This window comes from Rhynchophorus ferrugineus, unplaced genomic scaffold (genome assembly GCF_030347505.1).
Source record: "Rhynchophorus ferrugineus isolate W39M unplaced genomic scaffold, kcgeb_rfMv2 rfM3, whole genome shotgun sequence".
In the NCBI taxonomy this organism is placed as follows: domain Eukaryota; kingdom Metazoa; phylum Arthropoda; class Insecta; order Coleoptera; family Curculionidae; genus Rhynchophorus; species Rhynchophorus ferrugineus.
In genome coordinates this window covers 56,247,513-56,274,322 of record NW_027472582.1, presented here as the reverse complement: position 1 = coordinate 56,274,322, position 26,810 = coordinate 56,247,513, and the positions used below count along the sequence as shown (strand labels likewise).

The 26,810-nt window shown below is 30.4% G+C and overlaps 1 protein-coding gene across 10 annotated transcripts in view; it reads left to right on the top strand.

The window, feature by feature from the left end:
* The window catches only part of sky (GTPase-activating protein skywalker), a 207,937-nt gene that overhangs the window by 162,694 nt on the left and 18,433 nt on the right, over window positions 1-26,810 (top strand). For 2 of the 10 annotated variants that reach the window (XM_076400863.1, XM_076400860.1), the window contains exon 8: window positions 9,463-9,549. The exons of the other annotated variants lie outside the window; for them this stretch is intronic. In XM_076400863.1, coding sequence (XP_076256978.1) covers window positions 9,463-9,549 — 87 coding nt within the window. The remainder of the gene's footprint in view (window positions 1-9,462; window positions 9,550-26,810) is intronic. 10 annotated transcript variants of the gene reach the window in all.

The window sequence follows — 26,810 nt, the reverse complement described above, 5'->3', positions numbered from 1 at the left end:
GAAAAAATAAGTCTGAGGGAATTCTTAGTTCATACTCTAAGGAATCTGATTCAGATATGATTAATGCCCTATAAATTAAGTAATTTATACAACTAATATACGAACAATTTTTGGTATGTATCTATCTGTATCTGTTCGTTTTCTGTAAAACTTATATCCTAGTCCACATTACAAACATTAAAAACAGAAGAAGACAATTAAAAGTATTAAAAACATTAATGAATGAAATTAACTGCCTAATTGAAGAATTGAATACTTATTTATTTATAACTTGAAAAATGTCAAGAACTAATCGTTAATTTATTGAACGCTTTATTTTATAATCAGCTATATATGTGGCCATTTCACTGTAAACTTATGTTATTTTAAACTATTCGAGTTATAAGAGTATTAATTGCTAACGAAACATCTATCTCACTACTTTACGTTTTATATGTACATTATATCAAACAATTAATTTGAAAACTTGTCTGTCTTAATTTCTTCTGTTTCCCTTTTTATAATAGGCGAACATTAGATATTATTACTCCTTATTGCAAGACTTTTTAGTTGCATCTCAGATTTTGTATCAATTTTGCAAAAAAATAAGTCCCAGAGAATTCTTAGTTCATATTCTAAGGAATCTGATTCAGATATGCCCTATAAATTAAGTATGTATGTTTGGTATGTATCTATCTGTATCTGTTGGTTTTCTGTAAAACTTATATCCTAGTTCCAAGAAAATTTCTATGAACAGGATGTGAACGAAGCAGAACATTTTAACAAGTCATTGGATATGAACAAACTTGCCACAAGATGGATACTGGAGAAAAATTTACAAACATGAAACCATTTTATGTATACAACGTATTTGGCAAACTTAACACCCACCAATTGACTTCTATTCCCAAACAAAAAAATACCATACCTATGAGGTCATTGCAGGAAAGAACACTCATATTGAAAGGTTGGAGCTATTATATTTTTCAATATTTCATTACATATAATTTTGAAAGTTAATCTTGAAAATGATAGTACTCTAATTTAACATAAATCTTATTACATATAATAAACATTTTTTTTTAATTAACTCATCGATATGTTAACATATACTTTTTATGAATTTGCGATTTATTGTATAATAAAATAAAATATTTTTAACAAATAATATAAACCGAATTCAAAAAATAAATAAGGAACAGACTAAAAATATATACATTATATAAAAATATGTACATTATATTCGTCGAAATAACTAAATATAATGAACAAAAACCTTATTTAACCTATCTACTACACGTATTTTATATTCTACTATATACACACAATTAAGTACGTACCTAAACCTATTTATCTATTTACAATTTTATTTTAAGTACTACCGAAGATTTGTTTTGTTGGTTATTTAATTTTGTGTATACGTCAAAAAATGTTATTATTATTTTTGTATTGTTTGGGCTTGGCACCGACTTCAAACTCGTCAGTGAAATTTGAAGGTTTTCTTCGATTTGCCCCGTTCCCCCGATCAAATCCTGACTTGGTTCCAATGGGACCACCTCGGAAGTGTACCCTTTCGAATAACAAAAAGAATTTTGAAAATCGGTCCATAATTGACGGAGAAATCGGCGAACATACATTACAAATGTGTATAGAGCCGAACATAGAACCTCCTCCTTTTTGAAATTGATAAAAAAATAATAAGTAGTTTTATTTGGATTGGACCAGAAAAGATCTACACAATAAAAAATGTTCGCTGTAAAAATTTGTTACAAAAGATAGACTAATTCGATTTGATGGAAATGATTTTCACTGGATCAATTATATTAGAAAACGTTTATAAAATAAACAATTCATCGTTATAGTATCCTCAGTATTAATATCCTTTCATTATAGTATCCTCAGTATTAATATCCTTTCATTGGTACGTATGACCATTGATAATTTTTTTATTATAATTTTTGCAATTAAATTATTTAAAATAATCATATTTATCGGAAAAGTGATCTAGTACTAAATATGCCTTTATAGGGCTGATAATATTTTTAAGTTTTAGATACAGCATTAATTAATTAGTATGATTAAACATGTCAACTTTGAGTGAACAATAATTGCGAAGATTAATAATTATTTATTAGCTCAATGCAAATTTCAGTGCTTGTTAACTATAATAATAATATGCGTCTTATTCCATTGTACAGACGCTTAATGTTCTAATTGTAGTCATCAATTGACAATAGACTAATTAAGACATTTTATGTTGTTTTCGGTTGGGTTATTTAAAACTCGACGACTACAACATTAATCTTCAGTATTTGTTTGGTCGTGTCAGTGAAAGTGTTAGTTTCACAATATTTTTTATTTTTTTCCTAGACTATTTAATTGTATCTATATTTACGGTATATTGTAATGAAATAACTCCAAATTCACAACTAAACCTATTATAAGATCAATTAATCAAATATTATTATAAATATTAATTTGGCACGAAAGGTTATTAACAAAAGCAAATTATTTTAGGTAGATATTCTTTGATTTTTATTTTTCAACATAATAGCTCTCCGTATAATTAATTTTTAAATTTTTTTCAAATTCTTTGGGCCGTCTAAAAAGTAATGTTTCCATGAGCATCCCTTTATTTTTTTTTCCTAAATAATAATTGTAGTCGACTGCTCACACATTCTTCTTACCGTTCGAATTTAAAAAATCCGAGTACCTTAACTATTTCTTTGACTTTTAAATATAGTAGTATATCGAGTTTCTATATCGAAGTTATATATGTTTCCTCCATTGAAGTACTATGTCCTCCACGTCGTTCACTTCAGGTGTTTTAATACTTCTTGGTCGAGAAAAGCTCTCCACTATATTAAACCAGAATATTTAGAATATGCTTAATTCACTGATATTGGCAATGATTTTTTGGGCTGTGTGAGCAAGTTATCTTCATTCAAGAAAACAGAAAAATTGTTTTTCTTGTGAACGTTTCACGATTTTTCTTATCTGATTCATTTAAAAAATTACATTAATAGTATTGGTTTATTGTTTGACCCATTTGAAGATAATATCCACGGACAAAATTCCTTTTGAATCCATCCAAAAACTATTACACTTTCTTCGATTTCCGAACAAAAAGTTGCTTGGGACCTGATCAGTTGAGTTCTCAACATTTCTTGGGCTCTTGTTTTGATTTAAAACCATAGTTGAACCGAGTCCCACCAGCTTGTATCTGAAAAAATCTCTATTTAATTTCATTATTGTTGTATAGTCATTACTGATTGATTTTCTACTTACGTGAATATAAATAAAATCAGAACACTGTAATAATAAGTAAAATTTAAAATACGTATTATTCTCTCTAAACTGGCGCAATATGTATTAAACCTTCCCATTGTCCATGATTTGAATCAGAAATCAGATATCAATTTGTTTGTGACATTGATACAATAAAACGATAAATATTTCATTATTCCTCTAGGTAAAAACCGTTCATGAGCTCTCGAACGGTGTCAAAATTTATTGTGAATACATATTCATAATAAATAGAAAAATCAATATAAAGACAATTTTTCAAACTTAATTTTTGTTAAGTTATCTTGTCAGTATTTTACAATATTTTACATTATCGGAATTTCCTACGCGTTTATTCTTTTTTTTTTGTTATGGTCACAAGACTTGGCTTTAGTCCAACTATATCCGCAATATATATTTATCGTATAAAAAAGCCATTGAAATATTTCATACATATTTTTAAATTGGTTACTATTATAATACTTCCAATAATAACAGTAATTAAAAGTTATTAAACCTTATTTATGGGATATTTAATTTATGGAATATTTATGAAACTGAAAATATTTTATTTAAATATACTGATGCAATAAAGTAGAATTGATATACAATGAATGTTTCCTATTATATAATAGGTGTACAAATAAGGCTTGTAGATTTTTTAAAGAACGTTACTCAGAGAAATTGATGCAAATTAATTTTGTTATTATATTAACATATTACTATTTCCATTTCCAAAGACAAACTCAATTTTTGGCTTCTTGGTAATATGATCATCAATTGGAACAAGTAGAAGTCTGAGGAAGCACCTGGTGAATACAGCGGGTAGAGTAGAACTTTCCATTTAAACATTTTCGTAGACTTTCATAGATGTGACCGAACCTTGTATTGTCAGTGATGGAATTGTTACTTCTATAACAGCATATTTAGTACATTTTTTAAATTAAAAAGGTAAAGGTACTCAGCTCAAAACTCAAATAGAAAAATGTACGCGATGCTGATAATATTTGTACCTGAAGGTTTTATTATTGAGAGATATCTAATCCTATGATATATGTTTTATCAAAAAATATTATATTACTTAACTGGTTAGCTCTGTTTTTGTTGAACGTAAGGGATTTATTTGTTCACCTTAACCAATCTTGATACCATTATTAATAAATGATTATTATAGTGATAAATTATTTAATTGAAAAAAAAGTTAGAATGATTTAAATTGCAAGATAATAGTCTAGTTATTACTAGCATCTTTATTCAATTATTATGAATAAATTATGTCTGGATCTCTGCCATTCTATCGGCGATACCGCCGTTGACTCGAGAGGGATTCGAATCATCGAATATTTACTCTTATATAAAATCTCATACGATGTAACCATGTCAATCTCATCAATAAACGTACTAGGTAGGAACAGATACCTTCTGAATTTATCACTATCTTAGGGACCATCGGTGACGGGAAAACAGCAAATATATGTCAATATGTTACGAAGAATGTAAAATTATACTATCCAAGGTTGGTTGATCAGGTAATTTTAAACAAATCCTGTCACATTTAAGACTTTTTTCCAAAAATAATATGAATATGATCTTATTACCGTTTCATATTCTTGTATAAATATTTTCAACTTATAAATTCCACAGTGTGTAATTGCCTAATAGGTATATTGTATTGTTTCAGAAGTATCTTCTGTATATCTTCGTATATCATCTAAATAGTTTTATAGGGAATATGAGGTTTTTAGATTGATCCCATGTATACCCAAAGCTGAAACAGTATACACAAGCTGTTATTAACCTTACCAAAATGCATTTTATACAACACCTATATTGCATCTATTTCGAATTTTGCTAATTTTAAAACCTATTTTTTCACCACCTTTATCTCAGTCAAGCCAGTAACGAGGCTGAGTAACACCAAAACTCTTTTAGGATGATCTCTAAATTGGTCACTCGTAAGACTTACGAGATCTAATGTCAGGAGCCGTGGTTCTGAGACAACAGCAGTAGGTTTAATACAGATAAACCATAGTTGATAAAAGAGAATTAAAGTATAATAAAGAAAATATTTTATTTTATTGACTAAAAAAATATAACGATACATGGAACAAAGCTATTAAAATGATACATCAATATCATCTCAGTCACACCAGAAACCAAGAGTCCTGGATAAGACCGGATGCTCGCTAACACTTTCCATTAATTAGAGGCAATTAGTGACAGAGGTCAGTTGTTCAAAATTTTATTACAAATATAGAAGAAAAATTATTAAATCATTCATATTAATTATAGTTGTTAACGAATTATTTTATATATTTCCAATACAGAGCTGTAAAAGCTTGTGTACTCAAAAATTACAGTAGCATTTTATTTCAATAATAAAAATTACAAGAGAAATGTTTGCACTGTTGTAGTTCAAATCACAGAAAAATAGCAGAATCAGTGAGCCTTCCTGAATTATTTTTTTGTTAATAATAATAAATTATTTAGTCAACGTGTATCGTTTTTAATCAATATTTAGCCTCAATTTTTATTGTCAAAATTGTTTTAGTTTTTTATTGTTTATATACACTATTTAATAATATTGGTAAATTTTATTTTAATGTTTAAAGTAGCTTATATGTTAAATCTACAAAAAAGTAATAGCTATTACTTGTAAATTTGATTTTATCAATTCTTTTTTTTTTGTGAAGGAAACCTAAGTCACCTTTATTTTTCATTTATTTCTTTTCAATTCTCAATATATAATGACAATTTCACTGTTTATCAAACCTTTACTATAATTTATATTGACTGTTACTAACTATTAATGATATCTTACATTAATATATTCTCTTAATATATATTAGGAGCTTGCATGTATTTTGATTAGCGATATATATTGCTGAAAATGCAAAGCGTCAATATAGGCTAATTGTTAAACAATCTAATATAACTGTTGTAATTGTTTTTGAGATTTCTCTAAATAAAATAGGTTTTCTATTTGGTTTTGTTGAACTATACTGTGTATACAGACGCTAATCATATAATTGTCAAAATTGCATTTTCGATATTTTAATTATTTTTAATGATTTATTTGAAGAAATATTCATCAGGTATTTTTAGAAACTTATGGTAATGCTGCTTCGTCATAGGGTTTCGGCGATTTAAAAGGGATGATTTAGATTTAGATTTCGATGAATGAATGATGATTTAGATCTCTTTAATCAAAGAGCGCTCTGGAAAACCAAAATAGTCCCAAGATAAGGAATTGCAAGACTTATTAGCTAGACGAAAGCGTAGTTCAAACTCTCAAATAACTCTCAGGCTGCCTAGCAGTTAACGAATTAACTGTTTCCAGGCGTTTATATGGGAAAGTTCCAAAAGAAAGAAAAACGCTACCACACAAATTGACTGAAAATGTCATTCGAACTGTTCCAAGTTGTGTTTTTGTGTGGTCTCATTAACTTGCGACAGCGCTGGGCCACACGTTCCAAGAGTAGTGAATAATACACTGTAGTAGCTGGAATGGGATGTTCTGCGACAGTTAGGATATTCACCAGGCATAACTCTTTCTGATTACCACATATTCAAATCAATAACTGCATTAAAATGCAAATCTGGATCGCTGCCTTACCATCATCGTGCTGCAGACCCAGATATCCAAGTTGATCCAGAAGATGGGAAATGGTCGAAAAGGATGATAAATATTGCACCAATTTTGCTCAAAATTATGTTTAAATTGAAAAAATGATCACAATACAACAAGCACCTAAAACCATAACTGGATATATTGAAACACTTTTCAATTTTTGAAAACAATTCTTTATAAATTGTAGGCCAACTAATAACAAATTAAATAAATTTAACAAATATACAACTATTTAGTTCAACAAGAACCAATAATACTAATATAATATTTACGTTTGATAATACATATGATAATAGTTTTTAATGATATATTTTATAACATCTTTATTTGTACGTTAATATTTGAATATTTATTTTTATGTTTGTTGCACTTGTTCACCGTTCGCCAAACTCGATCTACTTATTATTGTTATTTCGTTTACCATTAGCTTGATTATTTTTCGTTGCTAGATCGTATCAATATCACTCATTGATAGTCCCAGTTTATATACATATGTGTTTACGTATTAGTTTTTGAAAAGTTTGAATGTCTTGTTTTCGTGTTATATCAATGTTTTCCTTGTATTATGTGTATTTGTCGCATGCATATATGTGTATGTTTGTATGTTTATTTCAGGACGTGTGGTTATAAATGATTTACAATAAAAGAGTCGATAGTTTAAAAGGGTTGACAAACGTTTATGGATTGAAGTAGTTTTTAGTGTTTTTGCAATAAAGTATTTTGTTATTACGACAAATTATTTTGGCATTATATTTCAACTTTTAATTAATTCATCCATTTAAGATTTTCAGGAAGTGTTATCCGAAAAATAACGCTGGATAAAAATTCTAATAATTCTGTTTTTTTTTTTATAAGTGCATATGTGCATTTTAATATATTCGACTTTATTGGTTAAACATTATCATCTATAATTGAAATCTGTATGTTTTTCGTACCCAATAAAAGTTTTTCTATGCATACTAAAAACTAGTTGTTTAACTGATGATTCTTAGAGTTGCTCGACCTATGGCAAAATTATTAAGAGTTTAAAAATACAATTTAAAATATACCAACTCACCAGTTGAAACTAAGTTATTTCCTCCTACTATATTTGTTATGTCTACTATCTTACAAAATTATGCAACAGATACTAAGCTTTAGAATTTAAAGTCCTGAAGGCACCTATAAAAGGGAAGAAACTAGATGAAATAAATTGGAACTAGAATTATAGTTTATTTTCGATGTGCTAGTTTTATGTAATAGTTGCATATAACCTTATAACAATAGGTTTATTCATACGATGATGTAACAGATCACGTTTTAGTCTGACGTATACGCATTCTTCTACTAGCGTTCATAAATTCTCGTAATGTCAGTGCCTCAGACAGTTTCTAAAGTTAAAATAAAATAACGTCGGATATAGAAAGTAAAACAAAAAGCCTTAACTGTTTTTTGCTTCAACTACGCATCATTTTTTCTTCAGTTAATTTCAAATATTTAAAGAATATATAATGTTGGGGAAAAGTAATTTCGGCTTTTCCTAATAGTTGGCTTTAAAGTCGCATATCTCTAGAAATACTTTTCAATGTAGATATGCTATAGGGAATTCAAAAGGTCTTTAGGCTTTTTACTATTATGTAGTGTTTATGCGGATTATTTCTTAAGTAAACGCCAATTCTCAGAATTGATTTGCTGATTTTCATGCCGGAAATTTCATTATTAAAGATTAACCTTCCCTTGATAGGCCGTTGAAAAAATCGATGAAATTCTTGAAAATATCATGGTAGACCGACCGAGAAGTTTTAAGCCATTTACATAATATTGAATACCAGAAGAAGCTTGATACTTGAGTTCCACGTGAAATTCACTTGTAAGTCACTGTTGAAACAAAATGAAATCAGACCTACAATAATGCTTGAACAAGATCGTGGTCAAAGCGGACAAAAGCTTAACACATTTCAAAAAAAAATGTTTGGTGAGATGAGAAAGGGATTGCTCGCTACGAGCTTCTCGAATCATCATAGCCACATCATTACTTCTATTCTGGTGTCAATACTTAATGCCTTTGAATCAGATGATTGAACTTCCATTACGACGGTTCTAGAAAACACACCTCTTTAGTTACTCGGTAAAGGGTGAGAGAGATTGATTAAAACGTTTAGATGATCCACTGTATGGCCAGGATCTTGCTCCATCCAATTACCATTTGTTCTGGTCTTTGCAAATTTGTCTTAATGGTATAAAGCGGGATTGAGAATTAAATGATCTTTGTGAAAACATTTTGTTCAGTTTCTGGAAATTCATCTACAGGAACAGAATTATAGTATTATTAGATAAGTAGCAAACACTCATTATTTAATAAATACTTTAATAAATTCGCTTTTAAACAGAAACCGAAATTTCTTCTTTCCCAACCCAATATTCAGGTAAAATTTATTGATAATATATTTGTCGACTCTTTCAAACATAACGGTGACTCGTTTATAATCAGACCCCTGGCAAATAACTGTTGATATATAAATGTGTAAATTGGGCCTGAAGCAGGCGCGTAACCCGTGTGCCTTTTGCCTTTTTCCTGCTGCCTAAAGGGGGCACATTCTCCGGAACCCCGAACACTCTCCATGGGCATCTACCCAATCCAGAACGTCAACTCGCACATCCTTGACCAGCAGGATGTAAGTTCGGTGTTATATGCTGAAAATTGTTGTTTAGAATATTATGTATTTAATAAGCAATGATGAACGTAATAGTTTTATCGAAAGAAAATATTTTTATTACAGTTCGATGTTCTGATGATGTTTTTTGTGGTTTTCATTCACTAGTTTTGGTCTAAATATTATTGTTAAATTACGAGGTATCACATGAATGCAATGATATTTATGTAATAAAATCATATTTTAGATTTATTAATTATTTTTCTGGTATTAATAACAAGATATATTTTTAGAAATAATTGGCAATAAATATTTCCCTGATACTAATTATCTTTTTTTCAGTTGTAAATATATCCACATTAAATGAGAAAAATATTTATTTCAAAAAATTCGAATTTGGCTTTTTCTGGTTTCCCAAAATTTTTAACTTCATTAGACAGGATTTTTTGAATACGTTTTGAATATTAGAATAATTTAAACATTTTATAAAAATACATTTTTTTAAATAATAATATGCATTTATAATTTTTTGTTAATTTTGTAAGAATAATAAATACATTTTGAGGGACTTTTTGTAAATGTTAATGGATTCTATTTTTTCTAGCATATACGTTTTGTATTTCTTGTGTCATCTTGTGATCAAGTAATATACTTAATAATCGTCTACAAGAATAGTGATCTGGTAGCTACAGGTGCTTAATATAATGCTTAAATTTTGTTCTTTTTTTTGTGGCGTTTCTACATTATTCAATTTAATATTTAGTTGAAGATTTAATTAAAATTCACATTGTTTTTGTTAAAATATAACATGTTATACGAATTAATAAATTTGTATAATAGAGTTGCCATATTTTTCATGACTCTTTACTCAGGGTTATTAATTATTTTCGGCGATACAACCTAAAATTTTTAAACCAGCAATAACAATATATATGACCACAACAGAAACAAATTAATTTAATTTCAATCAAAATCATGCTCGTTCCTGATTCTCGATTTATAAAAATGCGTTCACCATTGTGTTTTTCTTAGGTTTAGCTCGTGATTTTGTTATTTCTCTTTCTCATCTCTTAAATAGGATACAGCGCTATTTCAAGGAATGGATTATTAGGTTATGGTTTGATTATTTTTCGTTTTATTTATTGGCATAATATCGATCCTTATTAAAATCAGAATTTTATTATTTCAACAAAAATCGGGCGTTTTTGTATTTCGGTTTTATGTTGATATTGTAAACGATATTACAGGAAATGTGATTATCTTTTTTCGAAAACCAAGCATCCGATTTAGACATAACTTTATTATGTTCGAATTTTAAAGTATTACGTGTTATTTGTAGATAAAATTATTGTTAGTGTTAATTTAATAACTAGAAACATTAAATTACTGTTGCTATTTTATTTAATCGCAAGTCTATAAATATAGAAGCAATATAATTATATATATATATAATTATATTGCTTCTATATTTATATTTCTTCTATATTCTTTCAAGGTTTTCGACAAAATATTGTATAAGTTCGTAGAGCCATTTTAATTCGTGGTCATCATGCAGTTATTCGTTTTTTTTGTAATACCAAGCATTTATAATTAACCGAAGCTCTTTATTTTGGCGCCTCTGAATTACTACCGTGTTTGATGATTGTCTACAACCCCATACTTAGAGCAGAGCTCAAATACACTTTTAAATTCAATTTAGTCTACTGTCGGGATAGATGCCGATGTATTACTCTTAATATCCTTCAAATAACATGATTAGATTTCTATCTCTTCGCCGCATCGCAAAAGAAAGATAACGAAATATTGCATAATGACTTAGATTTTTTAAGATTTCATTATTTTTTTACTTTACTAAAAATTATTATTATTTTATACAAGAGAAAATGAAGAAATATATTTTCTATGCATTTTATTTATTGGCCATAAAATTTAAATTAATCTATGTCACATTCCGGGAATAATCATGTTTCGAAAAATCCATTAAAGATAATAACGTTATTCCTCGATATTTTGAGTTAAAACTTCATATTTCAACTTCATTTGACTATAAGACTTTCACAAGAAAACCGATTCGATGTTTTATTCGGTTTTATAATATTACGAGCTATACCTAAGACACCAAATCTTTATTTAATGATTAGATTATTGATTTTGCGATAGCCAACGTAGCTTAAGTGTATTTACGTTATAGTGCGTAACAAATATTTAAGTATTTCGCAAGGTTGTTGACTAAACGATGGTGCATTCTTTATCAAGGGGTCCAAATATAGTTTTATGATGCTGTTTTTCGCCTTTGAGTCGTTCGCAGTCCTTGATTTTGACAAACAGTTAAAAATGTTATAGTCGTATTTGCATTTTAGAACACTTACCTAAACTTGACTCTGACGTTGGTGAGTAACGTTATCTTTCCTTTTATTGTATATTTTTTCATCCAATTAGTGAGTATGATGAAATTCGAACAGCTAAAAAATTAATTAACACTTTCTTAAAATATTGCAGCTAAGTATGTTATTAACTTCAAAGTTATTTTTCAGACCTCGTCCTACCTTAACCTAACGAAGTGGTTCCCATTTTCCATGCCCATATTCCATGACCAAGTATTCCACGGAATCATACGAAGAACGGTAAAATCTATACCTTTATATTATGCCTATCCTTCCCTATTTTTATATCCTATTTTAACTGTGTTTCAGGCAATAAGGTAAATATATTATCAACATGAAACATGATATGATATAAATAACAACAAAAAGTTCGGTTTGTTCAGTCCTTTAGAAGAATCTTATTAAATTATATTAATTGGCATGATATTAACTTTTGGCAATATTTAATGTCATATATTAGTAACAACACGATGAATTTTGGCTTCCAAGTCGTTGCTTAACTGTTTAGCGTTGCTTAATCACACAATCTTTAGGCCAATTCACAGTTCCAAGGCGTGTGAAATATTTTCGTCAGTAGATCAATTATGGTACGAGTGACATTGAGAAATATAAGTGATTCAATTTAGTGAATGTTCATTGATCACCTAGAATCAACATCATTTCTGGTTCATTCAGTGCATGTACGAAGAAAACGTTTTAGAATAATATAAAAATTAGTAATCATTATGATGATCGATATTCCAATTATTTCTTACGCTGGCTTAATTTTAATTTAATATATTCGCTTTATATCACATAAAAAGTCATTCCAAGGTATTGCAATGTTGTAAAGATTCTAACATTTATTATCCAAATAATGGTAATCTTTTAGTTAAAGCGTCATGATTTCTTAAGTTATTTCTTACTATTATTATTTCAGTACATTCATTTCTTTTTTTATAATGTACATATTAAGTCTGTTAAATATGTATTTGATTGCAATCATATGTTAGCAGGTAAAGACATTAATCTTAATCCAAATCAAGTGTCTTCATAACATCATTCATTCATCTTGATATCATTTATTTATGCTAATTCTTCTTTGCTATAAAATTCTTGAATAATATTTATATTGAGATAATTTCGTTGGTGGAAATAATTGTTTCATATTTTTGCTCTATTTGAAAATATCTTTTATCATTTGCAATATTCATTTGAAATAATTGTATCCGTTGAAATTGTTATATATATTTCAATTATTTCAATTACAAACTATTAAACGTTATTAAAACAATACTTAATTTATACATTCTTATATATATATATATATATATATATATATATATATATAAATGATTAAAATGTTTTCAATATATGATTAAACTAGTTTTATAGAGTGTTAAATAGCCTTTACTTAAACTTTCAAAGAAGATAATATGATTTTAAAAAATCGAGTTTTAATATAAAAAAAGAAAATAAATTGACGTATGACAGATAAATATATGTTTTCTAAACTATTTAGTTTACTATAATCGATGTATTTCGATTGTATAATTCGTTATTGAACACTGATAAATATTATATGGAATGTGGAATAACATAATATAATAGGCATATTGTACAGCCTGAATAATCACTACCTAAGTAACGTGACGATGTTTACTATAATTTTTTTTTAAACTGAATATACTAACACCTGGCCGAAATTAAAAATACCAACGTTGTTCTAACAATGTGTCAGTTGTCAACGTAATTAAAACATTATTATGCTCGTGTACAGTTTTTATTTTTAGTTGGGCAATTTCGCAAACGTACGGGGATCCAATTTTCAATGTAGATTCAGATATCGATGTACTTCTAACCATTATTAATTTTTATATGATACGAAGTACACAACCTTTTCACAAATTAATTAGTTTAATGGCATTATGTTTAATGTTTAAACTGAAGTCGCGATAATATCAAGATAAAACTCTTAGCTCATTCTGAATAATATTGCATTTTTGCGAATTATCATCAGCTTTTGTCAATCAAAAATTGTCGACCGGAAACTATTATAGATATATAAAATTAATAAACAAATGAGTGTTTCTGTAAGTAGTCGGCGAACATCAATAAGTTTATTTAAAACTATAAAATAAATAGCACCGATAAAAGAATTCCAAAAAACAAGCATATTAATCACTTGAGTTTGGGTGTTGGTAGTGATTATACCATTAGTAACCTTAGTATACGTCAATATACAGAATAAAAGCATGGGAATTTATTGCAGTAAAAATTGAAAAAACGAAGTTAATAGGACCAACAATGTCAACCCACGTTAAGAAAAACTATAATACAACTCCGGAATAAACTTGGAGACTGTCGAAGTCTTCATATCCTAAAACTATAAAACTAACTATAAAAAACACTAATGTCACTGAAGGGAACCTATAACTTATTAAATTGAGGTTAAAGTAGATCGAATCTCATATCATCAAACAGTTATGCAGAGTGCAATAGAAACTTTTAAATAAATATACAGTAAGATGTATTTGATTCTATCTCAAGATGTATTATATTCTATTCTAAATTATCTCGTTTGGCGTACAGTAAACTGTATTTAAAAAATTTAGAACAACAATTGTATAAAGTGCGACGTGAATATCAACATTATCATGCATTCAAACTCAACAAAAGAGTTAAAATTATGCAAATTCCATCAGATTTCTTTCGTTTTAGCGAGTTAAAAAAAAGTGGAACACGTCTCTTATTTAAACGTTCATTGGTTTTAGAATAATATGACTAATGTTTACCATTACCACGGTTCGTACAACTTAAATAATTTAAATCAAAAAGCGCATAACTACAGGGTAAACATTAAATATATGAGATTATCGGGAGGAAGATAAGAAGTTGTTGGAACTGTCCTTCATTTTAAATCACAAAAATGTATTGTAATCGATCTCCAACTTGTAGTTAAAATGGTGACAAGCTTTATTTTGAAAACAAACTATTGGCCAATGGCATAATGATTTTTTTGGATGTATTCACAACTAAATGTTTGATGAACATTTTTGACATGAAAGCAGAGTCAATTTGCCAACCCTCCAGACCCCAGTCAGAAAATACTCTACATATTAGACTGACGGTCGTTTATCCACATCTATTTATACATACAATTTATATTTTGTCTTCGAACATACAAATCCATGATCTCAACGAGGAATTGGCTATCTTACCCATTTCTTTAAAATGGTGACAAGCTTCATTTTGAAAACAAAATATTGGCCAATGACATAATGATTTTTTTGGATGTATTCACAACTAAATGTTTGATGAACATTTTTGACATGAAAGCAGAATCAATTTGCAAACCCTCCAGACCCCAGTTAGAAAATACTCTATAGACTGACGGTCGTTTATCCACATCTATTTATACGTACAATTTATATTTTGTCTTCGAACATACAAATCCATGATCTCAACGAGGAATTGGCTATCTTATCCATTTCTTTAAAATGGTGACAAGCTTCATTTTGAAAACAAAATATTGACCAATTACATAGTGATTTTTTTGGATGTATTCACAACTAAATGTTTGATGAACATTTTTGACATGAAAGCAGAATCAATTTGCAAACCCTCCAGACCCCTGTCAGAAAATACTCTACATATTAGACTGACGGTGGTTTATCCACATCTATTTATACATACAATTTATATTTTGTCTTCGAACATACAAATCCATGATCTCAACGAGGAATTGGCTATCTTATCCATTTCTTTAAAATGGTGACAAGCTTCATTTTGAAAACAAAATATTGGCCAATGACATAGTGATTTTTTTGGATGTATTCAGAACTAAATGTTTGATGAACATTTTTAATATGAAAGCAGAATCAATTTGCAAACCCTCCAGACCCCAGTCAGAAAATACTCTACATATTAGACTGACGGTGGTTTATCCACATCTATTTATACATACAATTTATATTTTGTCTTCGAACATACAAATCCATGATCTCAACGAGGAATTGGCTATCTTATCCATTTCTTTAAAATGGTGACAAGCTTCATTTTGAAAACAAAATATTGGCCAATGAGATAGTGATTTTTTTAGATGTATTCACAACTAAATGTTTGATGAACATTTTTGACATGAAAGCAGAATCAATTTGCAAACCCTCCAGACCCCAGTCATAAAATACTCTACATATTAGACTGACGGTGGTTTATCCACATCTATTTATACATACAATTTATATTTTGTCTTCGAACATACAAATCCATGATTTCAACAAGGAATTGGCTATCTTATCCATTTCTTTCCTGTTCAGTACAGCAATGTTTCCCATAAATCCCTCGTTTCCACAGTGTAATTTGAATGTTTTAAACAATAAATAGTGCGGTAAACTCTGCCAAAGTTCAAGAACCCCATTTGTAAAACCTAATATATAAATATTAGGAAATGGTATCGTCCGATTATATTTTCGTCATTTTTAATTTTTTTTATTATTGATCTTCATAGTGTTATTCCGACCTCAACTGTATTAGGAACAAACTATTAACTTAAAAAATTAGTACGGTTTAATTTACGTATTTTTCCACGTTTGTCAAATAACTTTAATTACTCAAACATCGTAGAGCATTCTTCATACTTACACGTAGTCTATCCTTATTTGTAATAAAATCTTAAATTTTTAAGGGTTTCTTATGATGCAGAGATCCTTTTCCGCTCCAGCTCTACATTTCACTAAAAACATTTTTGATGACGAGAGGGGAAAAATCTCAAAACAAAATTTCGATACTTTTCTTCAAGAACCCTAAGGTTTTAATATCGGAACTCAAAGTTCGTTACTCTCATTATTTTTTATACATACATTTTTTTGGAATCACTATTTCCTATCCATTTGACAACTTTATCTTGATAGCTTTAAATGATATTAAATTTTCTTTGCTTTTTTCTTCACATAATAGATTCGTAGAGTGTTCGTAGAATAGTTTCTAATGGTTTGTTATTCCATTATTGTACCAAAACATCCGCCAATTGCTTCAGTGATTTTGGAGATGGAAATCTACTCCTCGTTCTCCGCTCTAAAACTCTCCATAATGCTTCAATTATGTTGAGGCCTGGCAATTGTGCTGACCAGGGATATTTGATGATATTCTGGCACTCCTCAAATCAAGTCTGAACCTTATTGACTGTGTATAAGGATATGATTGAGGATGTCGAGATATTCGTTCACATTTGTGTCAATGATGTAAATAAGGGGACCAGCTGAATACCACGATAATGCCACCCGAATCGTAAGGAAACTTCCCCCATGCTTGACTATAGGAGGTAGGCAGTCTGGATCGTAGTTCATTTAGGGTTCTCCATACATTATTCGGACCATAGCACATTTTTTCAGTCATCAAATTCAAGGTTTTATAACCGTTATACCAATTTTTTCGCAGTTTTGCGTTGACTTCCGTTATAAAGGATTTCGCAATCGCAACCCTCCCATAAATGTTAGCTTGATGACCTCCTGATATCTTACTTTTGTCGAAACAGTTTTATGTTGTCTGGCAACAATTCCTTCGCCGATGTTGTTTTACTTTGTTTTATGTATGCTGTCATTAACGTGGATTCTGTTTACTCTCTTTTGAAGTTTGAGATATTACACATTTCAAAATAAAGCGTATAATACTCGCCTTATTTACACAAAAGCTATTTAGCCAACATTCAATAAGTAGTAAATTTTGATATTTCATGGTGTTCATCTTATTTTGTCTATCCCTTGTATTTCTAGATTTAAAATGTAATTCTCCGTTATATTTTTTTTAATTTCAGTTCGGTAAAATATAAGCCAGTTTCTAATAAAAACGGATTATGTATTTTTCAGATTAATAAAATCACTCTTTAAGATCTTCTAGTTCAGTTCCAACCTTCGTAGGGTGAAGACGTATTTTCAATACGGTCCAAGCTATAAAAAGATACCGTTCTTTAAAAAACCCAGTATTTTATTACGGTTATTTAATTGAGTGTTAAAAACGCATAACAGATACGGCTATCCGTCTCTCAGTGGACCTAAAGTGTAGTGAATACGTGTTTACGTGACCAGACAAAAGGACTGCATCTCATTTTTATTAGTGTTTAAAATTATTTCATCTTATTTTACAACAGTCCTTTTGAAATTCATTTATAGTATTTATAGTAAAAAACTAGTGCTAAAATAACATAAGTGAAAAATGAAGTGCGTGAAATAAACAATGTATTTATTTTATTTTTTTTATCCTCCGGAAGTAAATTAAATAAAATATTAAAATATTAAAAAATGGCAAACCATAGCGATTCAACCAAATCACCTGCACACTTTGATATAAGATTAGAACAAACAGCAATAACGCAAACTCCACCATCAGAATGGACTACAGTCATTAACAAAAAACGATTGAGAAGTCCAGAAGAAGAAATCGCGAGGAAACAAACAAGAATCAGTGACTATTGGTTGCAGAAACCGATAGAGACAAAAAACAGTTTTAGCAACCTGTCGGAAGAAATTGAAGAGAACATACAACCAAGCCCTGAAAAAGTTGTTCCCAAACCACCACCAATAACAGTCTATAAGGTAGGATTAATAAAAAACATCCATGACTTATTGAAAACCATTACTACGAACTACACAATTAAAACAGTGAGCTATGAAACAATTAAAATCCAATTGTTCGAAGCGGATCACTTTAAAGTTCTTATAAAAGAATTAGATGAAAGAAACACCCAATACCATACATTCAGGCCAAAATCCGAGAGAACATTTAAATTCGTATTAAAAGGATTACATCACGGGACGGACTTTAACACCATCAAGGTAGCACTAGCTGAAAAAGGCCACGAGGTCGTAAATATTCACAATATACGACATCACACGACAAAAAAACCTCTGCCTATGTTTTATATAGACATAAAACCTAATGGAAATAATAAGGCGGTGTATGAAATCACCAAACTGGAAAATAATATTATTAAATGCGAACCACCACATATAAAAAGAATTATACCACAATGCACAAGGTGTCAAGCGCACGGGCACACAAAGACTTACTGTCGCAAATCATATAGATGCGTAAAATGTGCAGGAGAACATAAGACAGGAGATTGTACTCGTAAAGTTCGCGATGAAAAAGTGAAATGTGTTAACTGTAACGGAAATCATCCAGCGAACTACAAGGGTTGCGCAGTTCACAAGCAACTACAGCAGAAACTCTATCCTGCCTTAAGGGAAAAAAGGCATCAACAAAAACAATCCACTACTACCAATCTACCACTACCTACCAGAACAAGTCAACCAGACATAACTTATGCCCAAATAGTTGAAAATGGTTCAGCACAAAAACGAGAGACAATATCTCAACTTACTGAAACTAGCAACATCTCAAGATTAGAAAATATGATGGCCAAACTAATGGATCAAATGAGTACGATGCTTGGTCTACTCACAACCGTCGTAAGCAAACTTGCCTAATGCCTGAAACCAATAGTTACAAAATCGCCGTCTGGAATGCCAATGGGCTCCAACAACACGCCAGGGAACTAAAAATGTTCGTAAATGAACAAAATATTGACATTATGATGGTTTCCGAAACACACTTTACGGACAAGAATTATCTGAAAGTTCCTAAATATAAGCTTTATCATACAAATCACCCAGATGATAAAGCACATGGAGGTACAGCCATAATAATTCGAGATGATATAAAGCATTTCGAAAAAGAAAAATTCCGCAAAGACTACCTGCAAGCCACCAGTATAACCATAGAGGAAGCCCATGGACCATTAACAATTTCTGCGATTTATTGCCCACCCAAACATAACAACAAGGCAGAACAATTTCAAGAATTCTTCAGTACGTTAGGTAATAGATTTATAGCAGGAGGAGATTATAATGCAAAACATTTAATGTGGGGTTCAAGAATAATAACCTCAAAAGGTAGAGAACTGCTCAAAGCCATAAGGAAAGATAACTTACAACATATCTCTACTGGTGAACCAACATATTGGCCTTCAGACAGAAATAAAAAACCAGATACAATAGATTTCTGTATTACAAAAAATATTGATCCAAAAAAGTGTCAGGCAGAATCATGTTTCGACCTGTCTTCTGATCATTCACCAATAATAGTAACAATTTCTTCAAAAATTACCATCAAAGATAAACCCCCTTCTCTGTGCAATAATAGAACTAACTGGCCCTCATTTAGAGAAAACTTAGACCAAAATATCTCTCTAAACTTACCGTTACAAACTGAAATGGATATAGAAATAGCAGCAATAAATCTTACAAAAAATATACAGGAGGCAGCATATTCCGCGACTCCCAACAGTGAAACATTTCCAAGAAAAAATACACATATATCATGTACAATACAGAAAAAGATAGCAGAAAAAAGAAAGTTACGACGAAATTGGCAACAGCAAAGGACTGAAGAGAATAAAAGAAAATTTAATAGGGCCATAAAAGAGCTGAGAGATCTAATTCAAATTGAACAAAACCAAGGCATTCAAGAATACCTAGAAAACTTGACATCAACTGAGGCTACAGACTATTCGTTGTGGAAAGCAACAAAAAAGCTTAGGAGATCCCAGCAGCATAACCCACCTATTAAAACAAGCGAAAATAATTGGGCGAGAAGCAATAAAGAGAAGGCCGACATTTTCTCAAAACACTTAAAAAATGTTTTTAAACCTTTCCAGTCTCAGCTACATAAAGATGACGAAAATAAAATTACTAGCTTTCTAGATTCGCCATTTCAAATGGATTTACCGCATGAGAAATTAACGGTCAAAAAAGTTAAACATACAATAATGAGAGAGATTAATATTAAAAAAGCTCCTGGTTATGACTTAATTACTGGCAAAATTTTAAAAGAATTATCAGAAAAGGCTATAAAACTATTAACATATATATTTAATGCTATGCTACGAATTAATTACTTCCCTAGCATCTGGAAAGTAGCTAAAATATTAATGATACTTAAACCAGGAAAAATACCAGAAGATGTGACCTCCTACCGACCTATAAGTTTATTACCAATAATCTCGAAAGTTTTCGAGAAATTATACATAAAAAAACTAAACTATATAATAGAAAAAAGAAAAATTATTCCAGAACATCAGTTTGGCTTTCGCAATAAGCATGGGACTATAGAACAAGTGCATAGACTTGTAAACCAAATAAACGCTGACCTAAATGCCAAAAGATATTGTTCGGCTGCTTTCCTAGACATATCTCAGGCTTTTGACAAAGTATGGCATACGGGCTTGCAGGTTAAACTAAAGAAACTTCTCCCTCATCCGGACTATCAGCTACTGAAATCGTATCTCACTGACAGACATTTTATTGTAAATCAAGGCGATGAACATACCGAATTAAATCCCATATATTCAGGAGTTCCGCAAGGTAGTGTACTGGGTCCAGTACTGTATCTTCTGTATACGGCTGATCTGCCCACCACAAAAATAACTACTGTGGCAACATATGCAGATGATACAGCAATCTTAGCATCCCATGAAGATCCAGTCACAGCATCAATAAACCTACAAACCCACCTGGAGCAAATACAATTATGGTTGAAGACATGGCGCATTAAAGCCAATGAATCAAAATCCACGCATATAACGTTTACCCTGCGTAGAAGAACATGTCCACCAGTGAATATCAATCATCGTCAACTCCCCCAAGCAGAGCATGTTAAATATCTTGGTATGCATTTAGATCGACGCCTAACCTGGAAGAAGCACATACTCTCTAAACGGAAACAACTAGGACTAAAATTATATCAAATGTATTGGCTCATTGGGCGCAAATCCAAGTTATCATTAGATAACAAGGTATTGCTGTATGAGTCTATACTCAAGCCCATTTGGACATATGGAATTTAACTATGGGGTACCGCTAGCAAATCTAATATATCCATCATTCAACGGTTCCAAAATAAGGTGTTGCGTGCCATTGTTGATGCTCCGTACTATATTTCAAATAAAGTGATACAACGCGATATTCCTCTAGAACATGTAACGAGTGTAATCCAACGTGTTTGTGTGAAGTACTTCGAAAGAGTGTCAGTGCATCCCAATGTACTCGCTAATCAGCTAAATATGCGACGTGATAGTGAAGTGCGTAGACTAAAACGTTTAACACCACCTGATCTGATTACTGGACATATGTAGAGTTTAGAATAAGCATTAGAATAAGTCTAATTAATTAAGTTAATATTTTATACAGAAGATTGCTTAATGAAGTGATTTTCTACATGCCATGTATATATAATATAAACAGAAGAAATACTTATTGCTAATAGGGCAGATTGTGGACTCACGAAGAGTAATAAAAAAAAAAAAAAAAAAAAAAAAAGATCTTCTAACCGACGATAGAAAATAAAATCAATTTATTTATTCGCCTTGCTCGAAAAATCCACAAATGATATTTGACCGTTAATTATTTGTCTTAACAATTTTCACCACATCCGCAACGTCATCAATAAAATTATATATATCTGGTTGGCGTATACACTTTTTTTCAGGAGGTTTTTTTAATCGCGAGTTATTTTATAAACCCCGTAATTTATTCGCCGTGCTCTTCGCGTTCGCTGCCAAAAAACAGCCACGCGAAAATAAACAAATGAAAATAACAAACATGGCGAAACCGCGTCGATTCTCGTACCCATGAGACCTCGTGACTGTGATTTTTTTCTCTTATCTCCTTTTCGCTCTCTTTCTACCTCGTCGTATCGGTTCTAGATGACGAACGCATGAACGGCTAATGGGGAATCGATTTTTAAAAAATGGAATCGTTTCCAGTATCCTGTTTATGATAAGTCCGCGGTTTATTCAATAGCTATTTTTTATTATTTTCTTTCGCCGCGTTCCTTTCTTAATATATATTCAACGTTCTATAAAACAGTGAACTCGCGTTGCCGTATCAAGTTTGAATTTAATTAATTTTTGGCTTTAACATATAGCAAAATTCTAATCTAAATAAAATAATGAAACAAAAATAATTTTATCCGATATAACACATGGGCTGAAAAGTCCCGGGCGTAACAAGGAAAAAGCGTTTTTTTAAGAACCACACAATTATTCCAGCGCTACTCTAATATTTCAGTACTACTTTTGTAGAACGATTTCTCTTTTGCCTCAAAATAAGCCTCAGTTTTAGCGATAACCTCTTCATTCGAGCGATTTTTTTTCTAAATTTTTTATTTACATTTTTTGAGGTCTGCGAACAGCCAGTAGTCGCTGGGAGCCAAATATGGGGAATTCGGTGAATGTGGGAGCAATTCGAAGTTCAATTCATGTAGTTTTGCCATTGTTTTAATTGACGTGTGACACGGTGCATCGACTTGATGAAATAATTTTCTTTTCTCTATCATATGCCGTCGTTTCTTTGCTTTCGCCCTTCAAATGCCCCAATAACACTAATATTACACCACACACATCCGAAAATACCGAGGCCATAACCTCTCCAGCCGATTGTTGTGCTTTCAGATGCTTTGGACGAGGTTCACCAGTTGACTATCGGGGTGAAATGATGGAACCACGTTTCATTTTTTACGCGTTACCCACTCTGAAAAGAGCTTTCTTATAGTGAAATGATCATGACATATAAAACCAACACGTTCTTTTGATATCATTACGATGTTAGCTAACTCACATAACTTTTCGATTATCCAAAACGACTTTGTGGATTTTTTTTATGTTTTCTGGTGTTACCAATAACTAATGATTCTTCCAAGTTCTTTAACAACTGATTTTCATACCGGAACAAAAACATGTGATGATTCATTTCTCCATGGTAATCGCCCTTATACTTACAAAAAAAACAACCAAAAAAGACTTACTTAAAATACTAATTCTGCGCCAAGAATAAAACCATTCCTGTTTGCAATATTTCAGCAATAAACTTTTGTTGTCTTATGTCATCTTGCCGTGATTGTAATGTTTCATTTTGAAATATCTAGGTCTCATCTGAATACACAATTATATATAGAGAGTCTTCATTGATTTTATTATACTCTTCTTAAAATATATATTATTTTAAAATCAATGTTTGAAAGTTCAATTAAACCTCTCCACAACAGTATATAAAGAGATGTTCTACACCTCACGAAAGCTGCATATCTCTAATATAACTGTTTCCTTTGAAATATTTGCACAAAATTATGGTTATAGATATATATAAACTAATCACTGGTTTTATACTATTATAAATTTGATAAAATCTGATAGAGCTAACATCAAGGTCATCTTGATTTGTCACCCACTTCGTATGAAGACAGTTGACGGAAAGAAGTAGTGTATTACTGCTAAAACCGAATTAAACTGTTCTCGCAATTGTCTACCGATGTCTTTGAACAAATTGAATAACCTACTGTTGCAAAAAGTCTAGCTATAACAAGAAATAGACGCATGCATCCTCTCGCATGACAATGCTCGATCGTACGTTGCAAGAATAGAGGAGGATACATATAGTCTATTCAAAGTTTTTTAGTAATGCGTCATGAATATTTGTGACATCGAAACCTTGCAATGTTGCCGCATATCTACTAATTGTTGTCTCTAATATTATCTACTAGATGTTGAGAAATTCGCGCCGTTTATGCACAAAAACCGTTGCTAACAAAAGTAGGGTGTGATAACTGATATTCAAAAGGAACGCTACGCGTAAAATACATTTAATTAATATTTAAATTAAATTCAGGATGATGATATTGAACACTACTGACATGTTGTCAGATCTGTGACATGACATGTATTTTAAATAATCAATAACACATAAAATAACCTTAATCTGTTTAAATGTCGTTAAAATAAATATGTAATGCCGTTGATTTACATTAACAGTGTATCCATGATATACCATACTATCCAATATGGATCCATAAATAGATGTGTCAATGTACCAAATATCGGAATAGGTATACCGATAATACTTTTCATTTTACCGAAAAAAATACTTGAAATGATCCACGGTGAGCTTCTCTATTTTTCGATATACTTGCTATTTAATGTTGCTTCCTTATTGCCATATTATAAAATTCAATAAAAGTGTCCTAAAATGCTATTTACAAAATGATAAAACATATTATCTATAATAATAAAAAGGACCCCTTGTAATTGATATTAGTTCTATGTTACTGTATATATTTTATCTTATTATATTGCTTTCTCATTTAGAAACAATCACAACATTATAGTACAAAATATATTCGACAATCAATCATCATATTTCATTCACTTCTCCATCATTGAACGTATCATTGGCACCGTCACTAGCTCAGAAACATACTTACTAACTGTTCTTTTCATCTTGGGTTTCTTTTGATTGTGCTTTAACACGCATGAGGCACATAGTAGAACCTTAACACTAAGTGAAATAACCTTAATCTATTAATATACAAAAGAAAACATTTCAAAATGGAAATATTAATAATGCGTCTTAAATTATATAGTATGCTTTCCAGATGGACTCATAGTACCGTCAGTATAAAACATGGCGTATATATTTCAATATTAAAATGTTGATAAAATAATCATAATAAAATTGTAAGTAAGTTTAATGAAAAGGGAATTATTAAAATTGATAGTCGGCTAAAATGTTAATTATTGTTTTTGTATTTTCTGAAAAGGTTTAATATAGATACATTTATCGACCGGTTACCTTTTATATTATATAGGAACAAAATGTCAATCATAACTGGCAAAATCACAAACTGTATGTCATTATCTTTATTATATCGACTCTATCTGGCAAGGAACCGTATAATTTATCACATTTGCATGACAGAGGTTATAAAATCACCATAAAATCACCAACGAGATTGAGTTGGGATATTGATTTTTAAAATTTTGCGTGCGCTTTATGTTTGATTCGTTTTATCGTTACTTGACACACATCGGGAACCGAAAGTAAATATCTTGCACGTACTGTATGTGAACAGTCACACCGGAAAAAACAATCAAGACCATTTTTATTATTTTTATTGCTTTAGTTGGTAGAACAAACACTTTCAATTTACTTTTATAACGAACGTCTTTGGACCGTAAATATTTTTGGTGGCATGTTTTTTCCAAAATAACATTTTTGGGAATAGAGTCAAGAACAGGAATTGGGTAATACATTCGGTCAAACAAGTATCAGATATTGTTCACGTTTTAATACTTATTCATTACATTGTTACTAGTGGTTGCTGACTAACCTACAATTAATTTTTACAATAACTTGAATCTAAGTATATACCTAGATGGACCCGTCACTCGTCACTGCACTACACTACACTAGAACAAATAGTGTAATTCTTTTGAGTTTGTGTCCTGTTCTGGTATTATCCAAGAGTTACAATACTTCGATATTGACATGGGAATTTGGGTCCGATTATCTGTTATAATTTTCATGTAGCTTATTTACTATTGGGTCAGACAAGAAGAATCGCAGTATCATCAGCAAATGGCTTATCTTTTATCACCATCATCGTGATATTTTCCATTTATGGTATATAACATATTTAGGATAGGATTGGCATCATTACACTTCCTTGTGATACACCTGCTTTAGCTTCTTTTATTGTAGAGTAGCTTTCCTTTCTTTTGACTGTAGCTTCTTGAACATTCTTGAACTTGAAACATTTTAGCTATAATGTAAGGTATTAATCAATGTGCTGTTTCGGTAAAATTTTCTGTAGCTTATGAACAAAGTCGTCATGTCATACTTTAACGAACGTTTGTATTACATACCTTTTTACCATTTTCAATTATATATGTTACAATTACCTGATCAGTTATAATTTTTTTAAAAACAATTTGTGTATAGATATGAGGGTTTTTCTCTCTATAATAGGTTTTATTCGTTTCAACAGAAGTTTTTCAAATACCTTAGGTAACAGTGAGATAGGTCTATA